The sequence below is a fragment of the Sinohyriopsis cumingii genome, chromosome 2, assembly GCF_028554795.1.
Source record: "Sinohyriopsis cumingii isolate HCF-2022 chromosome 2, ASM2855479v2, whole genome shotgun sequence".
Taxonomy (NCBI): Eukaryota; Metazoa; Mollusca; class Bivalvia; order Unionida; family Unionidae; genus Sinohyriopsis; species Sinohyriopsis cumingii.
In genome coordinates this window covers 155731652-155750072 of record NC_142962.1, presented here as the reverse complement: position 1 = coordinate 155750072, position 18421 = coordinate 155731652, and the positions used below count along the sequence as shown (strand labels likewise).

At 34.8% G+C, this 18421-nt stretch overlaps 1 protein-coding gene across 4 annotated transcripts in view; it reads right to left on the bottom strand.

Moving 5' to 3' along the window:
* Positions 1-18421, bottom strand: part of LOC149806165 (protein FAM13B-like) — a 154749-nt gene that overhangs the window by 83567 nt on the left and 52761 nt on the right. For 3 of the 4 annotated variants that reach the window (XM_089951076.1, XM_089951075.1, XM_089951077.1), the window contains exons 4-8: positions 13261-13447; positions 10840-11049; positions 10180-10363; positions 7969-8092; positions 3027-3119 (exon numbers count right to left, since the gene is read on the bottom strand). In XM_089951076.1, coding sequence (XP_089807202.1) covers positions 3027-3119; positions 7969-8092; positions 10180-10363; positions 10840-11049; positions 13261-13447 — 798 coding nt within the window. The remainder of the gene's footprint in view (positions 1-3026; positions 3120-7968; positions 8093-10179; positions 10364-10839; positions 11050-13260; positions 13448-18421) is intronic. The other variant, XM_089951078.1, reaches the window with a different exon arrangement.

The following is an 18421-nucleotide window of genomic DNA, read 5'->3' as shown; positions in this document are numbered from 1 at the left end:
CTTTATAAACAAATGCTCTGTTTCCTTTTATAATACATTAACCATTGTGAAATTACCTGGGATCTCCATTAAGAGGAACTACAAAAAGTGGAGGTGGCTGAATGAACAAGATCCAGCGTCCCTCCTGGATGATTTGAATTGCCCAATCATTGTTGGAAAGAAGGTGATCAGAGTCTGGCAAAACAGAAGGAATCTGGCACCCAAATGAGGTTGCCATTAGGTGGGAGGGAAGACAATTCATCAGTTGGTGGGAGGCTTGGGGAGAAGAAACTTTGTTTTCTTATACCCCTCCAGTCTGCTTATGAAAGTTAGGACAAACGACCACCTATGAATCAGCTGGCAATGAAAGGTTATTGTTGTTGTTGCTGAGAAGTATCTCTGCACTCCTGCTGTCAATGGTCATCCATTTGCTGACATGGTGTTGAAGAGATAGGGGATTGCAAGGACACCTAAAGTGGCAAATCCTGTGCTGCCTGCTTTCTCACCTCTTCAATTTGGTCCCAAACACAACCGAATTGGAGAGCACAGTGTTTGCTGTATGGTGGGATTTAACAGAAGATCACAAAAGAACATCATATCACAAGAGAACATCATATGAAGTTTGCCCAAAAAAACTGGGGTGTTCGCCATTGTGTGCTGAGCCACTCTGTTGACTACCCTGGCAATAAGGCATTCTGATTCCCAGATGTAGCTGATCCATACCTACTCAGCAAGGTGAATGATCACAAAAGATGCAAAGTTCAGTAGGGAAGAAATTGACATCATGTTCCTGACCAACTCTGATTTGGCAGGAAACACTTGTCTGTCTCACCTTATAAGAGAGGGTGGCAGAAATGTTAATGATAGTATTGTCTTTATCCAAACAAGCACATCTAATTAGTAGGCATTAGTATGTAACTTATACCAGCGGGTGAAAACGCTGGCAGCAAATGACTAATTAAAAACAAGGCCCTCAAATTACTGGAGTTGTGGCTCAAATCTGAGAGACACACTGTAATATTTTTTACTGTAGTTGTTTTGGGTTTAACACCATTTCTCAGTGCAAGATAGGTTCTACATGGCGGCCAGGATAATTGGTGGAGGAAAAACCCTGGAAAACCCTGATAAGGACAACCAACCCAAGTGGAACTACTGGCAGCTTTCTCATACCCACATTGGCAGAGCCAGAGACTTGAACTCATTGGGACAGAGGTGCAAAGGAAGTGACCAGTAATGGCGAGTGCTTAAGACCACTCAGTCACCCGTGGCCTCCCCTGTAATTTTATAAATTTTTGCCAAATGCATTAATATCCTGAAGGTTGAGTTTTCATTATCTTCATAAATGTCCACTGAAGATCTTGACATTATATGTGGTATTGTCTGCCACAGGAAGGCATTCAGATGAAGGCACAATTCTGTAGATCTTTTTGATTCACACCTAAAAACTGAACTCTGATCTGGTCTGATCAAAATGTTCAGATCAGTCCATGGTGTCCCCTTTGTTGATGGGAAGTGGAGGGTTGCCTCCTCCTCAACGATCTGCATCCAGGGATAAAACATTCCATATGGTAATGATGATGCCCTGTCATCACAATGTATAAAACTGGCTCTATCTGCCCGATCTTGTAGACCGGTGGTGTCATGTCCTGCAGAGAGCACGGTCCAGCAAACAGACTAATTGTCCTGACAGGCAGGTGTGTGGGCAGGGCCAGGGTTCAGACAGCTGTCACCAATTCTAACTTAAGTGTGCTATGTGTCTGTGTCATGAATAAAGCTGGTCTGGCTGGATGATTTGGCCCACCAGTTTGATTTGCTGAATACAGCCGGACATTGTTCTTGGAATGCTAATACTAAAACAAGATACACCCACCAGAACTGTACACTGATTGGTCTTATCACTAAAATGTATGATAAACTGTAATGAATACCTGAAGCACTGTTAACAGTTTCAATGAAAGCTTAAAATGGTATGGTATACAGGTGGCCACCTACCAGTTAATCTTTAAAAGAGGTATTTCACTTCATCCATGATATATCTAGATGGAAAGATGTTTTTTGTCTTTCAGGAGAGCCTGGATTTCGAGATGGCAGATTTCATTTCCTAATGTTAATGTAATCATGTAATGTATTTGATAAAGAAATCAACATTAATATAATTTAAGAAAAAAAGAAATTGTACAGGACAGCAAACTATTTTAAATGTAGTTCAGATTATAACTTTGGCTGTGTGTTGACATGTTTAGAGACCAAAATATAACAATGGTGTATTTTTTGACATGTTTAGAGACCAAAATATAATACAAGTGTGTTTTCTGACATCTTTAGGGACCAAAATCTAACACATGGGGTTCTTATTGATATGCTTGGGAACCAAAAACCAATTTAGGAAGGAAATAATTAAAATTTATTGATTGGACAATTTTCTCAAGGACAATGAATATAACACATTTATAAAAGACTGAAAGTGATGAAATTTTAGTCTTGCATCTTTCATGTTCATTTTTATAATTATATCTTTAAACTGATAAATTTTCTCAAATGTATTACTTTTACATTTTTTTAATTAAGAAAAAGAAGTGTAAGGTGAAAATATGTAGATTAAAGGGCTATTCATATAAACCAAATATAAAACACATGCAAAACAAGTCTGTAATAAAAATTACAAAACAAGAAAAAAAAAAGAAAAAGTCATGACATTTTAAAATTCACTTCACTTGTTAGACTGGAATTTTGCAGTTAGTACAAATGCTTCAATACCAATCTATATGTATACAAGTGCACAAAAGGTACCTTTTACTCACCAAAAAGGTTACTATCTTAATTGCTGTCAAAGGCAAAATGTAATTAAAGGATGAGAAATGAGGATGCGTTATAAATGGTCGAAATAGTGGTCGCACACACATGTTGTAAATCTAGCAGCAAAAGGTTTCTTTTAAATTGGGACACTTTTAATGATCTGTCTAAATGAAATGGTGACATAAAAAGTCTAGCTGGCAACATATTTAACCTCTAAGGTTTAGCAATCAAAGAGGAAAAGTGAACCTTACCTTTCTTGGGGAGGGCACTGTCCTGGTGACTGCTTCAATTTGAAATTTTGGAGGGGGTGGACGAGGAGGTGCTATTTTATGCTTCTTTCTTTCCTAAAAGGGAGGAACCACGAGGAATTTACAACAAAGTATTATTTACAAACTCAAAGTGGTGTTTATATACTTTTAAAGTTTTTATCTGTAATGTGAAAACTGCTATATTATTTGAAAAATCAGGGACTTTATAAACATGATGATGTCATGTAAGGTCAATTAGTGCACTCATGTGGAACAGGAATATCCCATGTGACTTTCCAACAAAGGAAAACTGTCTCACCCTGAGTAAGAGAATATGGAATCTTATATCAAAACACTGCAGCAAAACTCAGTCCTATATGCTTGTTCAGGCTAAGTGACCAAGGTGTGTGATATTGAGCTAACTTCATGTACCACTTCCATAATGGGTCAAATGTACAAGTTTAGTTCCTTAATCTCTTTAAGCAAAGTACACAAGAATGTAAAATGCATTCATAGAATATAATGCACCACCAAAGTGACCTACTTTTAGAAGGATTGTGACCTACTTTTAGTAGGATTGTGACCTACTTTTAGTAGAATGGTTTTGTACTAAAAAGAGTGTATTCATACAAAATTAAAATGACTGCAGTCAACAATTACCAAGAAACCACAAAAACAAAAAATTAAGTTAATGAAGCATGAAGCGGAGGTCACTCTGAGTTAGTTTGGGGGGATGGTACTGTACACTCACCAAGACTCATCCACACAAATCTGCATGACTATGCAGCCAACAATGACTGAAAAACTTATCTGAATGCAAAACTTAAGTGAAGTCACTAAGGTATGAATGAAGGTCACACAGGTTTGTTCTTGCCCTTACAAAGATGCATGATTGTCATGAAAGCTGTCAGTGAAATAAACATATGTACTATAATGTGAGGATTGATATAGTCAGCTCAACAAGATCCCTGCATGCAGCACATGATCTTGAAAAAGTTTTATTTGTTGACTGGCTGGGTGAATCGCTGTGTGTGTGTTTGTGTGTGTGCAGAAGAAAAATAGCTTGTACCAACACTTCATGTAAATTAAGAAACAATGCATGACTGCGAGATAGACATTGAAACCCTTCATTAGTATACTGAATAAAAACTGTAGATGCTAGAGTAAAATTCTCAATTATATCTTATTCCAAGTCTACTGTGTAATATTTATTTCGGTATACTGTATCATATATACACAAAAGGTGTACAATCTATTAAGTTTGGATTACAAAGGTTTTGCTATTATTTGCTTCCTCTAAAGTATATGGTAAAACAAAAAAAAAAACATTTCAAATCAATGTGAAAGTTGAGCAAGAACCTTAACAAGGTGAAATTGGCATAATGCAGGGGAGATAAATAGATTTTTCTTCAGTAAGGCTCATACTCTAATCATAATTTTGATATTTGCCTTCAATAAATGACTCTGTTCAGAATGAATCTGTTCACAAGTTATGGAACTTAACAAAACTTGATGACAAGTATTAGAGTACATTTGGAAATGAAAGTTGAATACATCTTGTGATTTAAGCAGCCTGGACAAGCCAATATTATACAGTTAAATTTCCCCTATGATAATTATAGTTTAATTAAAAACATGACATGGCTAAAATTCCTTGTTTATCTTCCATTTATGTGACCATGAAAGAAATGAGGGTAAACCTCGACTTTAAAACAGTTGGCATGGCTGTATTATGTGACAATGCATCTACAGTATTTGCCTTCAAAAAACCTCACATTTTGTACCCCCTGTACAAAAAGCATCATGGATATCAAAAGTCTACACAACTTAGGAATTTCATTTGTCAGTTTTTAACTGGAGCATATCTAAGGGGTCTATAACACTACTGTCCTTTTAGAGTTTCAACCCAAACAGGAATTTCTTTACTACCACAGCTGCTATATTTGTATGGGCGAGTCTATCTATGCAGATAACAAGGAGTCAAGCAGTTCTTTGTCCTTGATAACCTTTGAATAATTATGTAAATTACTGTGACTTTGGGAGTTGCATTTATTGAACCCATTACACTGCTTGCTTGTTAAAAGACAATATGTGTAGTTCAAGGAACCTCACCCCTTCACTGAATATGTACTTTTCCAGGAACCAAAAAAGACAGCCAGTAGGCTGGATGTTTACACTGAAAACTCCCATTTAATTTGAAAACAAGATGACTGCATTTGGGACCTCCTGGTGACAACCAGCTAAGATATAATATTGAATGGATGGACTAAATTTTGTGCATTTGTATATCTTTGATGCTTTTCATTTTTAAAATCACAAGGGGCTACAAACTGATGGGGGAGTAGATGAATATTACAGTCATGATAGAACATTTGACTTAAGTTTCTTTAAAATATTTTGAGTGGTTTATTCAAGTTTATACCCTGAACAAGGACAAAAGTCATTGATTATTACTATGCATTTTAAAAAGTGTCTGTCCGTCTATCCACCTGTCACACTATGTCCTCATACAATTTCATATGAACATTCAAAAAACCTGGTGCAACAACTCTCCCATGATGTAATGTGATGTGACACCTATTTGGTTTCCATCTCCATCATACCCAAGGCCCTGGAAAGGGGTTGGACCATCAAATCAGAAAAAAGGAATTATTGCTATTGTGTCTACTTGAATGAAATTTTGCTCATGGAACTGACAATCATGGATACAATTCTCCAAACATGAACAGCAAATTCAGCGTTTGACCCTTGGCTCTATTCTCACCTACCAGACACTTTGCACCTGTACCATAAGTTGAAAATTATTAATGTCTCACCTAATAACCAAATAATATACACTTACTAGACATGAGACAAAAAGACAAATTCAGTCTTGCAACTGACATTGACCTTTGGATCTATCCATACTCCCCTAGTAGTCATAACTTGAAAACTATTGATATCATCACCCTGTAACCAAGAGAGGCAATTCAGAGGGAGGTGTCAAAACATCAGTTTTGAGGTATTTGTTTTATGAAATGACTTCTAATTTACATTTTCATACTGCTGTGATAGCAACCATGTGTCTTGATGATTAGCTGTGGTATACAATAAACCATCAACACCGAAAATGTATATGGTCAAAAAATTTTACTAAAATATCCTCAGTGATTACAAATTTATACCCAAACAAGATGCCAGGCACTGATTTACTTTTTCCAATGGACCTTTAACTTGATTCAAGAGGTACGGATAACCTGCATTACAAACCATCAAATCATAATGCATACCTTGGTAAAGTTTAATTCAATTATCATCAGCATCCCAAAGGTTTTAACCCAGACAAGGATTCAGGCCACCAAGTTGGTTTATTCCACTACCTTGACTTTGACCTGGGTACTTGACACACCTGCTTGTCATCATATATACCTGAGCAAGTTTCACCATAATCTCTCAAAATGTTGCAAAGTTATGGGTTGGATAAGAAATTTTTTTACGGATGGCTGGATGTCAATGAACATAGATGGCTGAACAACACAAAAATATAATAAGACCGACCTGAATTGAGTGTATGAAAAAGCAACCTACTTTTAGTTGCAGATTTTACACTTCATCGTTTTCTGATTCCAATCTGTTTTGAAAGCGCTATTAAAAGTGATGGATATACTACAAAGTCCTAGAAATATATGATGAAATACTGTTTCAGAACAAAGGAAATTCAAAGTTTTATCAACAGGGGATTAGGGTTACAGACAAAATTAAAATAAATATCTTGGTCATGAGAAACACAGTTGCAAATTTAGGAGTTATTCTGAACTTAACTGATTTGCATGCTGTAAACAAGTGCTGCATGGCTTAAGGTAAGAATGTATGCCAGCTGACCATCCTGTTTCTAGGCCAGTCCATGTTTTGCTGACATAAATGTTTACATTAGTGTGGAGTCTATATATGCCATTAGAACTGTGTACATTTGGACTCATATTTTTAATTCTTAATAGCAAAAATATTTCCAGTTATTTAACTTAAATGATTGATTCTCCTAAAGACAGAGGGATGGACACATTCACAAATGGAAAGGCAATAACGGTTGCACATCAAAATGTGGGACCCAAATAGTAATGTAAGAATCAAATGATTCAGTGACCATTACTTATAATTATTTTGTAAGTATAGTGAATCCGAACATGACATTCTGCTAAAATCTGAGTTATTTTCTGAAAATGCAAAATTCTAACATGAACACCCTTTATCCCCCCAATTCTATACCACTGTCCAAAAGAGCTATTTATCTTCCACAACAGAAACCTCTTTTTCTGAGCTCATGTGAAGAAAAAAATGCTAAGAATGAAAACATCAGCATAGGGGTACTCAATGAAATAGACACCACTTTTAGTTTCTACAGGTTTCACATGCCAGAGCTAATGGACTGAATGTGACTAATCTAGAAAGCCACTAAGAAGCAACTATGTGCATGGGTAACCTCTGATAAAAGTAAACTATTAAAGCCTTCTAAACAAACTGCAACAAATGTTGACAAACTTAGGTGTATCCTTAATTTTTGGCATGAGAAATAAACCAGAAGCATCTGGGTTTTACACTCCCTTGTTATTTTAAGTCTGTGGTTACAGCATTTTGGAGGAAGACCCATTTCAAATATGAGAATAGCATAAAATAAAAAAGTTTATAAATATCATGAAAATACTTTGAGAATAAACATCAATAACAACAATAAATTAATATTTGCAGGGGTATTATTAATCAAAACAAGGATAACACTGAACATCATGACTTACCAACACACATTACTATAACATACCCTACTGTACCAGATCGTCCAAAAAGTAACACACCTATTTCTCACCATTTGCTGACAAATGATATGAAAAATTAAAAGGTTTGATGAATGTTTGCATCTGATCAGAACAGAATTTCATCCAATACATAAAGATATGCTATGTTAGCCTACCCAATACTGCTGTGGGGATTCCTCATCTTCTTCTTTGAAAAGGACATTATATTGGTCAATAAACTTGTGCACAATCTGATTGGTTGTACCCTGGTCCCTCAGGCCCAACATACCTTGACCACACCTGTACATTAAAAATTATTAGGTGAGAGTGAAAGAGAAATTGGCATATTGTCATGGAATGGTGTAAATGTTGTTAATTAAATACATGTACTCGGGTTTCGTTTCTTTTCGCTGTACAACGATACCTGAGGGTGATTATAATATGGTCTATGTATTTCGAAATAGTGAGTACGATTCATCCTATGCCACACGTGCAAGGTGCCTTCGATAAGGAAATACGAAAAATTCTAAAGGTATAAATACGTTACTACATGTAAAGGACCTTTACAATACTAATGGTTTTGTCAGCAAGCGGCCTGCTAAAAGGATTCGCACAACTCCAGCTGTAGGGGTAGGTAATTTTTGGGTTTTGAGTGATAACTAGTGTATTTCCATATTTACCTTTGCATGTTTGTTATAGTTTTCTTTGTATACCATAATGCGTGCATTTTTTATTCTTGTTGCGACGTAGTACAGGATTTATATTGGTAATGTAAAGCTACATTTTTTTTTTAAAGAATTGTTTACTATTGTCTTATCGAGCAGGGTTAGGTTTACTATTGAACCTCTGTTTCGTAATTGCCATAATAATATAATCTTTATAACTTACCATGTATAACGTCCTTACGTTATGTCTGTATCAAGTTTAGTACACTGTATATCGGGTATATTTTCAGCTGTGTTTTTGATGGTAGGAATATCCCGGGTGTCCGGTGTTGTCTGAGGGTAGGAATATCCCGGGTGTCCGGTGTTGTCAGGGTGTAGAAACGTCCGTGTGTCTGGAGCGTTTAAGGTGCCGGAGCGTCTAATGTCTAGCGTCCGGAGTGTCCAGAGTGACTAAGGTGACCCAGCTGTAGAGCCGTCAAAGGACAAGGGGATCCGGAGGGTCTAATATTTCAAGTGTCCGGAGGGTCTAATGTTCAAGTGATCATAGTATTCCGAGGGTCCGGAGTCTATATCAGTTGTGAAATTGATTCGGAGGAGCTGTGGAGCGGATATGGTGCACGGGTGACGGAGTGCATCTCCACACATGTATTTTTAGCTGTATGCTAATTTTGGGTTAGTAAGACCCAGTGTATTATTCAGGACTGGAAGGATAGATTGTATATCCGTCCTTGTGTTTAGTGACATAATTTCGCTACCTGAGCGAATACATTTTTTACTATGTGTAAAGACTTACATCGTTTACTATTTGAGTGAACTATATTCATCTTTCCATTATTGAATCATTTGTGAAATCATTTATCCTGTGTTTTAGGGTTACTAACTAATATATTTGTATTTTTTCCATCTTTGAAACTGTGCGTTTTTTATGTTAAATAGATCCAATATTTGGATTATAAATACGCACACATCTTCATAATCCACTATTCATATAAATCGCCACATTAAATCATATATATCGGTGTCGTCAAAACGTGTTCTGTTGTCAATCCGAAATATCCCACCCGGTTATCTTGTTATACATATTATAAGTAAAACATGTAAACACAAAACACAAAAGATAACATGCATGTTAAAGCTCACACAACTATTACATTCAAAACAAACATGGTATTAAAACAGAATAATGTGCTCTTCAGCTTGAAAAGGATCTTTTCCTCTTTTTTCTCTTGCTCCGTATTTAAATTCATACAATGAAAATTGCATTCTTCCAGTGCTAATGTCATCTATACATTGTGTTCATTTTGATATTTTGGAACAAATTCAGTGTATTGGTAGAGCTTCCATTGTTCTCAGAAACTTTTCAACTTCAAAATAAGGTAATGCTTAAAACAAATGTTACATGCAAATATTCATACTGGAGAAATGGAGGGCATAACTCAAACAAGAGAAAGGAAAAATATATCCACTCACCCACCTATACAAACAAATAAACACACACCTATTGCACTTCTTGCTCTGCTCCCACTTCTCTCTCTTCTGCTCTCACTTCTCCCTATTCTGTCCAAAAGGAGAAGACATGTCTCCTTAAAGTTCAAGTCTACCTTGACCCTCACGTTTTGATCTCTATATATATAACATCTATATCACCAGTTTGTGTTCCATAAATCCAATCCTATTTTATAACAATATTTTAAGAGATTTCCATAAAAGGACAGTATTTACCGAAAGATATTGGGTCCAAAGACAATAGCAAGGGCCATTGGGCTCATCTTGTTGATGACCTGATTACAGGACACCACAGCCAAGAAGTGGGACATAAATTTCAGAAGATTATAATGTTCCTCTGGTAACTCTGTCAATATCGTCTTCAGCTTTTTCAAACACTCAGCAGTGTCATTTCTATATGCTGGAAAAGAAAATATATAAAAATTTTGTTTACCAATGAAAACAAGGAAGCAAACAAGCAACAACATGCAATTATATAAATTGATATCCACCATTTTGGTAGGATGCAGGGGAGTTGGTCTTTACAGTAACTGGATAGGGGACATAGTAAATGATTTTAGATGGATTAGTATGGAAGTCACTACTCGCAAAACAAAAAATATGGACAAATAATCCATAAAAGACAAAAGTGGCATATTTAAGGAGCACTGATAATAAACTTGCACTACAGAACAGACAGACAATAGAGCACAGGCCATCCCATAAGAAAATTACCAACAAAACTTCTGGTATTTAACATACATGTAAACCATTACTAAATGCTACAACTAATACCTTCACCACCTTAATATTATTTCTTACAAATGAGTTACAATTTTCAATATGATGTAATTATACATGAGAAAAACTTCTGTGAAAACAGCATTTCCAACATACTCTCTTGTAAATCAACAAATAGTTTTGTCATGTGTTCTGGGATGACTGAATCTGGAAGCTCACGAAGGAAAAGCTTGAGAACTCCTGCAACTGCCATCACATCTCCATCCTCATCCAAGTTAGCATCTCCATGCTGGTCAAAATTCTGGTGTAATTTGTCAACTATACGACTGTTGCCATTCACTCGAAAGATTCCCTCAAGCTCAAACCCTGAACAGAAAAACAGAAAATAAATGTTCAGGATCTAGGTGTAAAGGAGTTTTCTCTACTCAAGTGTTTACACTTGTAATTCTGGAAGGTGATGTAAAATGACATGGTTGTGATTTTTCAGTCTTGTATTAAACAAATAAAGAGAAAGCAAATTATATCTCTTCCAAAATACTTACCTGATCACATTTACAATGGGAATTTAAAACCACTGTGTCTTGAATCCAACCCTTCCAAAAAGCTACTGTCAGCCAATTAAGTAATAAATGAAATGGAAGTTGTTTATACCCAGCCACCTTACCTTTTAATTGCTCTATGAAAATTAGCTGCATAACTGCAATCAAGGATAGTTTACATGAGCTTTAAAAGAGTACTACTGCATAATATGAAAAAATACAAAATTCCCCGAAACTTTAGGGAATTGTAGTCCTTGTAAAAACACAATTTTCTGACCCATACAGTAATGTCAAACGTATGGGTATACATAGACAAACTCGAAGTCAAACTTGCAGATTTTGAAAATCACTGAGTGTTGAGTTTATAAATAGTTCACAGGAATAAGGTATACATATTCGAATAACTGTGGCTGTTGCCAAAGAGGCTGATGATTCCATGTGAACATTAGTGTAGCAAAGACCCACATTCCAGAACAGGAAAAGTGTTTTGTGGAAAAACCATCTGTACAGATCGGAGTAGTTTCATGAAGGAGATGGAGAAATAATAAACAGCTGAAACTACAACAGATACAACAGAGCTACAAGCAAGTTGGCTTGTATCATCTTCAAGGCCATATTCGATTCTTCTAAAGTATGTTTATTAACCCCAATAAAATTAACCTCAAAATTAACCCCAATAAAATTAACCTCATTTCTTGAAAACAAGTCAAGAGTTGCAACCTGTTCAAAATATTTCCTCTTATACATTCATGTCAATAAGCTGGTGGTATATGGAACTTACTGTGTCTATTTTTGTGTGTGTGTTAATCTGTTCTCACTGTCCATGCTTAACTCTTATACAGCTTAACTTATTAACGTTAAACTTTCACTAAGGGCGAAACTGAGATTAGTATGTGTTTACAGAGATAGGGCTCATCATGGGGAAGGAGGGAGGGGGAGTAAGGGAGATGTGACAATGTAAACTTTCAATCAGTAACACTCTGAGATGACACCCAAGATCCAATTACAAAAAAAATTTACTTGCTTATCCACTGCTCTAAAACTGTGTATAAAAAATGCTTTAGTTCCATGAGAATACATTACAATGTATTTAAACTCTTTCATCCCGTGAGCAACATATTAATACCATTTTATAAATTAATGTAAAAGCAGAAACATCCACTCATGCCATTTGCACCTTTGATAACCAGTTTGAATTATCATGACCATATTATGTGTTGACAAGCTTTAAATTTAATAGATGATGAAGGCCCTATATATCGAAATTTGACCAACTACAAATGCGATTTTCTGATTTCTTAGATTGAACACAAAAATTTCAACATTTTTTTATATTTTTAATATAATGGAAATAATTAAAACCAACTAAAACTGTTGAAAATTTATGCAGTAGTGTTTCTTTAAGACATGACTGTTCACCGTTCATACTTACTACATATTATGGGACTGTAATGAGGCGGTCGATTTTTGCAACAAAAATTTGAAGATTGCAGCCAGTAAAGTTTTTTGAAAACAGAACCATGTCAGGGGTTTTGTAAGTTAACAATAGTGTTTTTAGTATGGCATGTTGTGTTATGGCAGGTATGCTTACTGAGTTTCATGATTATATTTGGTCCTTAATGACACAGTCTGAATTTCATTATTTGAATATCAACTCTCAAGTTTATCACTTGTCACCATGTGCTATAGACTTGTATTCTGAACATGTGCACATAAGATGGTGTTGTACTGTGAATTATAGCCTCAGGGTTGATACAACAGGTGTTCATGAAAGGTAACACAGCAATGTATGGGTTCCTGTGAGAAAATCTGCAGCTGTGATTCAATCTTTCATGTAAGTTTTGCAATAACTTCTTCTGATGCTAAACAATATGTCTGTAAGGAATGGAGATTTCAGGAAACAATGCTGATTGGCCATTTCTTTCTGGCATGTGCTGAAACCTTTCATTTCTGGGTAAAAATATTGCCATTTTGTCCAAAAACAATGGCTGTAATGACATAAAGATACAAGTGAATTTATAGGTTTGGCATTACCTACCATTAGCTTCTATATATGAACATAACCTCTTGACTATAAAAGGAACTTTATATCCATGTGGTGCCCTTCTGACCAATTCTTCTAAAGGAACACCAAAAGTTTTGTTGGCATTGATTTTTTTCTTTGACCCAGGGCTCCAAAGTCTTTTAACTTTATCCATGGAGGCATTGGAGTTTACTCCCCTTGTCTGAAATAGAAAAGCATACAAATGAATTATTTTTTTATTAAAAAAAAAACTAACTGGAATCATCAACAATGAATATAAAAAAGCCAACTATCTTTGCAAAACATAATTTAGTCTCAACCAACAAATTGTTTGCGTAAAAAATGCACACATGAAAACAATCAACTTTAAGATTTCTAGTTTTCTAATTTCATTTGATCAATGATGAAATGAAATTTCATACAAATAAGCCCTGTACACAATGCAAAACTAAAATTAATGAATCCATAAATAATGGGATTTACTACAATGAACTCATATTTTAGCCCAAATCACTACAATTTATGTGTTTTTCCTCTCTGAACAAAAGTATATTTTTACCAACATACTTTAATTATCCCTTGTAGAATCAGAAGAATACATGTACCAAGATATCCACAGCAACAAATCTCTCCTCAGGCAAATTACCTGGTACTATTCAAAACATTCTTCCATATAATAAAGAAGTTTGAGATTATAACATTTATGTCACTGTTTAAAATTCTGAAGTGTTTGTATATTAAACTGCTCGGCCCTAAGCAAACATCTTACCGGCCGTGTTAAGTCGTATCAAACAATCTCCTAGTTATCAAGGTCAGTAAGCAAACATAACATGCACTGACTCAATTAACTTTGACGCAAGAAATCTCTTGCCCACCTACCATATTTCTAAATTTCATATCACTACACCGAAGTGTCTTCTTGAGGTCAAAGTTTAGCAATGAGAATATGCTTTGACAACTGTTACAGTATTTCATTAGCATGTCTCAGGAACAGTGACTGCTATATGCAAACATTTATATATCAAATTAAATTCATACTGATTTACAAAAAACATTCTTCTGGAATTACATCCTGTTGATTTTCATGGAACCGAAAATCCACAAATTTAAAACCCAAACAAATTGCTCAAAATGAGACACCAATGCACAGAAGAAATTTTATTGTTGCTTTGTATATGGCCACTGGCCCAATCACAAGATTATACAATGAAAAAAAAAACTTGGGTGGAAACACATTTTCTAACTCAGCAATATAGTGACAAGTAATAAATACACATACATGTGACATAATATACACAACTACAACATTTGCTAAGTAGTTTTCCTTAGCTAGAAGGCAAAATGCATAAACTGTCTGTTTTTCTGATTACTTCATAAGGTTTATTACAGAGTAAATTGTAAAATATTTCATCAGTTGGGTATTTCGTAATAGCACTATGGAAGGAACTTAAAATTCAGAGTATTTTGGGGATTTAAAACATTTTTTTAATTCATCTTCAATTTCCCCACTGTTACATAAACAACAATCTATGTGCCATATCAAACTTTTTATGTCTGCCTGCAATTATATGAAAAGAAAGATCTCCAAGGACCAAATCAAAAGAGAGTGTATAACTGTCTTATTTCATTGTTGTCAACAACATACAAGTATTTCACACTATCTATAAGATTTTCATTTACAGTATTTCTTCATGCCATTCCTGCAAATTATAGTCCAGTAACCATTGTCTAAATCTGTACAATAAGTAACCAGAACAAATATCCGGGGACCCCGAGTGGCAGAGTGATCTAAAGCGCTTTCTGTTATGGATCACTGCCATCTCACCTCTGTCTGCGTGGGTTCGAGTCTCGGATTCGGCCAATGTGGGTATGTGAGAAAGTTTGCAAGTAGCTTCTCGAGGGCCAGTGGTTCTTTCTGGGGATTTCCCGGGTTCTTCCTCCACCATTAATACTGGCCACCATGTACAGCCTATCATGTGCTGAAAAATGGCGTTAAACCCTACAACAACAACAACAACAAATATCCTGAGAAAAGCAAACAAAACCCAACACATATTTACAAAGTAGCTGTCTAATATACCGTTGAGTTGCTAAATTTATTCTTCCGCAATATCTAGTAACATTTCTTGGAATATCTTTAGCTATGAATATGCAACAATTTACACCAATATTCTATAGATCTAATATTACAGTCAATATACATATTATAACATCTAGATTCACCAAGAGCTTCCATGTTTGAAGATTGTCTTCCAAATAAAAATAATAATAATAATAATGACCTTATTTAAATGACAAATCAAATTTACATAACTACTGAAGGAATTTCTCAACAGATTTTCTAATTTTGCATCCCCAAATTTCATATGAACAGAAGAGACTGGGCTTATAACAAACATCAAATAATCTGAACATAATGTTCAGGGATGGAGATTCAAGATTCTTATTCATTTCATGACTGAGATTAAAGCTTTATAAGGTTGTATAAAAAGTCTTTCTGACCAATTCAATCTGCTAGAAAACAATACTCTCAAATAGTTAAAGTCCACTTTTCACACTTGTTATAGTCTACCAATGTTTCTACAAACAATGGTATTTGTCATTTACAGTAAGATCCCATTTCACACTAAAGAGCTCCACTGTCTATCTTTAGATGGATCCTGTATGTTTTACAACACTCTAACCATTCCAGATTTGATATTTTGGGGGACATTTCAAGCGAGGTACTGACTAATACACTGGCCTCATCATATTAATTTTCTAATTTGTTAATATAACGATGATCCCACATTTCCTTTTATTTTTGCAGACTTCTCTATATTTATTTCTATGCTCAAACATCTGATCAAATTCCTGATGCCTGTTTGCCAAAACTGGTTTGAGAATGCATTTCATATTTTCTAAATCTATGCATTCCAAATTGTACAAGGATGGTTTAGAAATATTTGATTTGCTACAATCTACTTTAAAACTACATGTATCTGCTGCATTATATAATATTTTGAGAAGCATGTCAAAAGCCTGCTAAATCTCCATAGTGACAAATGTTTAAAAAATCATTGCAAAATGACCCTATGAACACATGTAGCATTTCTTAATTTGTCACATAAATTCTTTGCACTCCCATTTCATTCAATAATGGGGTTTTCAACCTAAATTAACATCATTCAGAATATTATTATTTTTCATATATTTTTATTGAAACTTTGGTCAGTAATTGATCAAATTCATTTCTCATTTGAACAGTGAGTCATTCAACATGAGTAAATAAATCTAATGATAGTATTGTGTAATCAACTAGACTCCTACCCCCATTTGCAAGACACGCAGAAACTCCCTGTTCATCACCGTCTACTCTTTCATTCAGGATATGAAAACCAAATATACAGCATAGTTGAACAAAACTTTAAAAACCAATTTCATTCATCTCAATATCCTTAAATTTGTTAATCTTATAAAACTGAGTGAAGGAACAAACTTTAAATCATCATCAATTATACAATCATCTATACAAGCTGTTCTAGAAGTAAAATCACTAATCACTAATCAGTATATTTCATTTTCAAGATTTTAAAATATCAATCATATTTATCACTAATACATCAATGCCATTAGAGGGCCTGTCATCATATATAGGTGAACCAGATGGGGTATATAGATACAACCTAGTATGACATCATGCCGAACCTCAAATAATTGTTTGTTCAGTAACATAAAAATAGTCCCTATATTCAGTGTGAACATGTTTCACATGATTTATATGTGTATTATGCACAAGTACTGCTACGCTGCTGCAATCAGCACTAACTCTTTGACTTACTAAATACCTATACAGTCAGGGAAAAAAAGAGCAATCCTTGATAAACATTAGTAAACAAATTATTTCATAGTATTTTACAAGTGAAATGAAATCAGAACTACACAATTTTCTTTAATGTGCTCTATCTTCCAAGAAATGAGGTTGATACAATGATTCAATATTTTGAAGTTATGCTAGAATTTATTATTGTCTGAGCGTGACTGATTAAATTTGTTACTTATATTCATGAAATTGGAAGAATTCCTGTAATCAACAATATTGGCAGAAAACTAGTTTTATGGCTACTAGATGGGAAGATAAGCATATCTGGATAACTGAAATAATGTTCTTATAACAGTATGTCAATTTTAGACTTAAGACGTAAAATTCTATTTCAAAAATATTTTCAGATTCTCTTTTGTATATATAACAGCAACTATGCATGCTTTGTTGTAATCTTGTACGTGGATTTTCTTTTGGTGGCAAACTGCTAATCCTGAAGTATGAACTACTGTATGTAAGTCATTGATATAACTACTGTATGTAAGTCATCGATATACTACATAATGAAAAGTACATGTACCAAGAACTGTAAGTGCACTGTATACGTGCCCTTCCTTAATAGTACTGTGTAAAGGTTGTTGCTGCAGATATAGGGAGTCTATCATCTCATTAAGCAACAAAAACCATTTCAGTTTTTGGTCCAATAACCCAAAATGTATTAGGTTTCTTCTCTGCCCCAGTGGAATATCTTCAATGTTTGAAGAAGATAGTGTATCATGAAAAAACTATTTTTTTCTACTGTAGGCCCCTCAGATCACATTTTAACTTTTGACTAAAAAATCCATAACTTACTTGCACAGTGCAGTAGCAAGCCATCAAGTCTGGTACAAGCAGGTATTTTATAATTGAACTTATTTACAAAATCTATTTCCCTTGGTTTCATAATAGTGACCTTCACCTTTGACTTTTAAATCTCATATTAACAGAGGTTTATTCCTTCCTTAATGTTCTAGGTACAAGCCATCCATGAATTTTCATCAGCATTTATTTACCAGAACTTGAAATATTGCATGGGAGCTGAATCTTCCTGGAGTCAATTGGCCCATAACTCCCACCTTTGTACCCATCAACAAAACTACAAATGCACGCTATTGAAAACGTATGGTCAAGGTACAATGTCTAGAGCTAAAGTCAATCTACCTACATGGTTTCTGAAAATAGAGGCAGATGAATGGATTACACCATATAATGATAAACTTTGCCTTGTATGGCAGGTTTATAAAAAGAAAAAGCTTTGAACCATTTTCCATATGCTAAGTAATGCATGCAAGAAGTAGTATGTCGATCTGTAATACAGTGACATGCATACAGAAG